This window comes from Mandrillus leucophaeus, unplaced genomic scaffold, assembly GCF_000951045.1.
Source record: "Mandrillus leucophaeus isolate KB7577 unplaced genomic scaffold, Mleu.le_1.0 Scaffold430, whole genome shotgun sequence".
Lineage (NCBI taxonomy): Eukaryota > Metazoa > Chordata > Mammalia > Primates > Cercopithecidae > Mandrillus > Mandrillus leucophaeus.
In genome coordinates this window covers 726,437-729,968 of record NW_012104588.1, presented here as the reverse complement: position 1 = coordinate 729,968, position 3,532 = coordinate 726,437, and the positions used below count along the sequence as shown (strand labels likewise).

Genomic DNA, 3,532 nt, shown 5'->3' with positions numbered 1-3,532 from the left:
ATCTTCTCTAGATTACTTCAGTAACTAGTATGATGCAAATGCATTGTGAATAGTAGTTACACTGTATTGTTTTTTAATTTGTAGTATTATTATTTTTTAAATTGGATTTTTAGTTTTGATCTGCTGCTGGTTGAATCCACAGATGCAGAACCCACAAATGCTGAACTCGCAGATGCGGAGCGCCAACTGTGTACCGTTTCTTCAGTAACAGACACTTCCCAACTCTAGTCATTGGTTTCATGAAATTGCTTTCCTCAGTTACTCAGAATTTGGCGTTCCTGATGTGCGTTTGTTGCTTTTGCTCCTTTGCAGAGAGATCATAGATAACACCACCAAGGAGAATGGGATCGACATCATTATGGCCGATAGGACTTTCCACCTGATTGCAGAGTCCCCAGAAGATGCCAGGTGAGTCTGCACTGTTGACGTCATATTACCCACATCCTGCTCCCTCATGCACGGGTGTGAGTATCCCACAGAGCACTGTTTACCATGCTGGCCTTGACAATTTTAATTGACTTTCTATTAGGATGGTTGAGGAACCAAGAGTCATAAGAAATTGATGTGTACTTGTCCCTTGGGGACTCTTTCTCTGGGCAAATGTATTCAAGTACAGCCCAGGGTTTCCAGCCTCCAGTGCCACTAGACCCACTGTCATCTGTCTCAGGCTGTTACTGTCACTGGCAGCGTGTGTAAATTACACAGCTGCATGTAGCTGAAAGCCCACCCTCTGGAAGCTTCTGAGCTTTGAAAGTGAATTGTTTGTGTTTGCATAAGGACCAAAAGGGCAGGGAGTAGTAACTGGTAGCTGTTTTCATAACTGATAGTGCTATGGCATTGGGGGGTTTTAAAGATGTTAATATTGAAGAATTCAGTGGAAGAGGTACTAACTTACACAGAGCTTACTATTAGCTGGGTGCAAAAGTAATCGCAATTATATTTCAGGCTAATATTCTAAATGTTTCGTACTTAAATATTTCAGGCAGTATTCTAAATGTTTTATAAATACTAACTCTTTTGATTCTCTTGAATCCTGCAAGGTAGACATTAATTATTACCATCATCCATATTTTGCAGAATAGGAGACTGGGGTACAGAGAACGGTTAGTATCATTTGTAATGCAGTGCAACCTCAATTCTGTTGAACGGGGACATTGAACTTCTTAAAAACATTTCCTCCTAAGGAGCTTTAACTTTTGACTGAGATTAGAAGCGGGTGGAGGCCTTCATTGGCTGGGGCAAGTTGTCTGTAACTTCCTGGACTTCAGGTTTCCATGCTGGAGTGCTGAGGAGACATAGCACAAAATTAAGGAGACTAAGCATTAGCTCTTCAGTGTGATGCATCACAGGTCCCCTAGTGGATCAGACACCGTGGAGCGTCTGTCCTGTCTCTTCCTGCAACTTTGTGAGTCTGCAGGGTTATGTTGGAGGTGTCTGTCTTCAGCTCTGAGCAATGCTAGAGAACTTTTTTTTTTTTTTTTTTTTTGAGACGGAGTTTCTCTCTTGTTGCCCAGGCCGGAGTGCAATGGTGCGATTTCAGCTCACCGCAATCTCCACCTTCTGGGTTCAAACAATTCTGCCTTAGCCTCCCGAGTAGCTGGGATTACAGGCATGCGCCACCACGCCCGGCTAATTTTGTATTTTTAGTAGAGACAGGGTTTCTCCATGTTTTTCAGGCTGGTCTCGAACTCCTGACCTCAAGTGATCCACCTGTCTTGGCCTCCCAAAATGCTGGAATTACAGGCGTGAGCCACCACGCCTGGCTGAGAACGTCTTTTAATTTATGAGGGTAACATCCAATAGCTTCTTCAATTCTCAGCCCCAAGATTGTTAGGACCTTCTAATGTGTTCTCAGGACCCCTCACTACCCCTTGCCCTTTGAATCTTTCTGAGTTGATGCAATACCATGGTAGCGACATTAAGAGTAAAGACACCAGAAAATAATTCTTCCCATGGGAACAAACTAAAACCCTGCTTAGACCCATAAATTCTAACACAAACTGGAAAAACAAGCAAACCTGGAATTACAGCCCATCATTCCGTCTGGGGCTCCTAGAGACCACATGTGGTTGTTTGTGGCCCAGGGAATGCCTGCAGCTTTTCAGCTGAATTATAGGCCTGGCGTTTGGCAGCTGCGCTGTCTGTTTTATGCCATGATGAACCTGCTAAATTTAACCTTTGGAATATTTTAGCCAAGGACTTTTTCTCCTGACCAGTGGAACACTTTTTAAAAAAATTCCTTTTCAGATTCCAAGTTATACTTGAATCAAGAGAAGAAATTTATAAATTTAAGAGTATAATCTAGACAGAATCGAAAGTACAACAAATTTTATGCCTTTGTGTGTGTGATTCCTACAACTTGAATGTATGTCTTTTTCAGTGTTTAATTTGGGATATTTTTGAGATGAGCAAAGCAATGAAGTCTTGCTGTTTGGTTAACCAAAATGGATAGTGCAAATTTATATTCAAGTGTTGTCCCTTGTTGTATACAAGCTATATATGCATATCTGTTGTATATGTTGAATATTTTTCAAGCTTGTAGTCACATTTTTCTCCCTTAGGAAGCACAGGAGATAGATTTTAGTGCTTTCCTGTAAATAATTTGCCTGGCCTACCTTTACATATGGGTGTCATTTTTTCACTTAAACATCCCATTGGATACCAACTACTTTCCCCTCTGCCTTGAATGGTAGGAGTGTGTATGTATTTTGTGTCTTATATGCCCCGAATAGGAAAGGATACCCTAGCATCTCTTTCATACTTGATAGCTCTGATATTTCGTATTTGGTCAGCAAATGCTGGATGGATGCCTGTTTGTTCATGGTCACTTTCATGATGCCTTGTTCTGCTTGATTTTTCTTGAGTTGTTTCGTTTTGTTTCATTTTGTATTTGTTTTTTTGTGAGACAGAGTCTTGCTCTGTCACCCAGGCTGGAGTGCAGTGGAACGATCATGGCTCACTGCAGCCTTGGCCTTCTGGGCTCAGGTGATACTCCTGCCTCAGCCTCCCAAGTAGTTGGGACTACAAGCATGTACCACTACACCTAGCTAGTTTTTTATTTGTTGTAGAGACTGGGCCTCAGTAAGTTTCCCAGGCTGGTCTCAAATTCCGGGGCTTAAGCCATCCTCCCACCTTGGCCTCCCAAAATGCTGGAATCACAAGCGTGAGCCACCATGCCCAGACACGTTTTCCTTTATTTTCTGATTGTGATGAGGCTGGGTGTGAGAGTACTCATTTGAAATGAGGATGGAAGAGTTCTCTGGTCAAAATAGTTTTCTACTTTAAGCAGTTATTTTTCATCTCCATCTCTCCTGTGGTTTTATTGACTTGAGTAGAAATGCTGTTAGGTGGTTGAAAACCCCATCCTGAGAATACATAGAAACAATAGACATCTTGACCAGGCACAATGGCTCATGCCTGTAATCCCAGCACTTTGAGAGGCTGAGGTGGGTGGATCACCTGAGGTCAGGAGTTCAAGACCAGCCTGGCCAACATGGTGAAACCCCATCTCTACTAAAAATACCAAAAATTA

At 42.3% G+C, this 3,532-nt stretch overlaps 1 protein-coding gene across 1 annotated transcript in view; it reads left to right on the top strand.

The window, feature by feature from the left end:
* MYO10 (myosin X) overlaps positions 1–3,532 on the top strand; it is a 362,468-nt gene that overhangs the window by 330,965 nt on the left and 27,971 nt on the right. Inside the window, exon 28 of the mRNA XM_011993607.1 lies at positions 313–408. Within this exon, the coding sequence (XP_011848997.1) occupies positions 313–408 (96 nt within the window). The remainder of the gene's footprint in view (positions 1–312; positions 409–3,532) is intronic.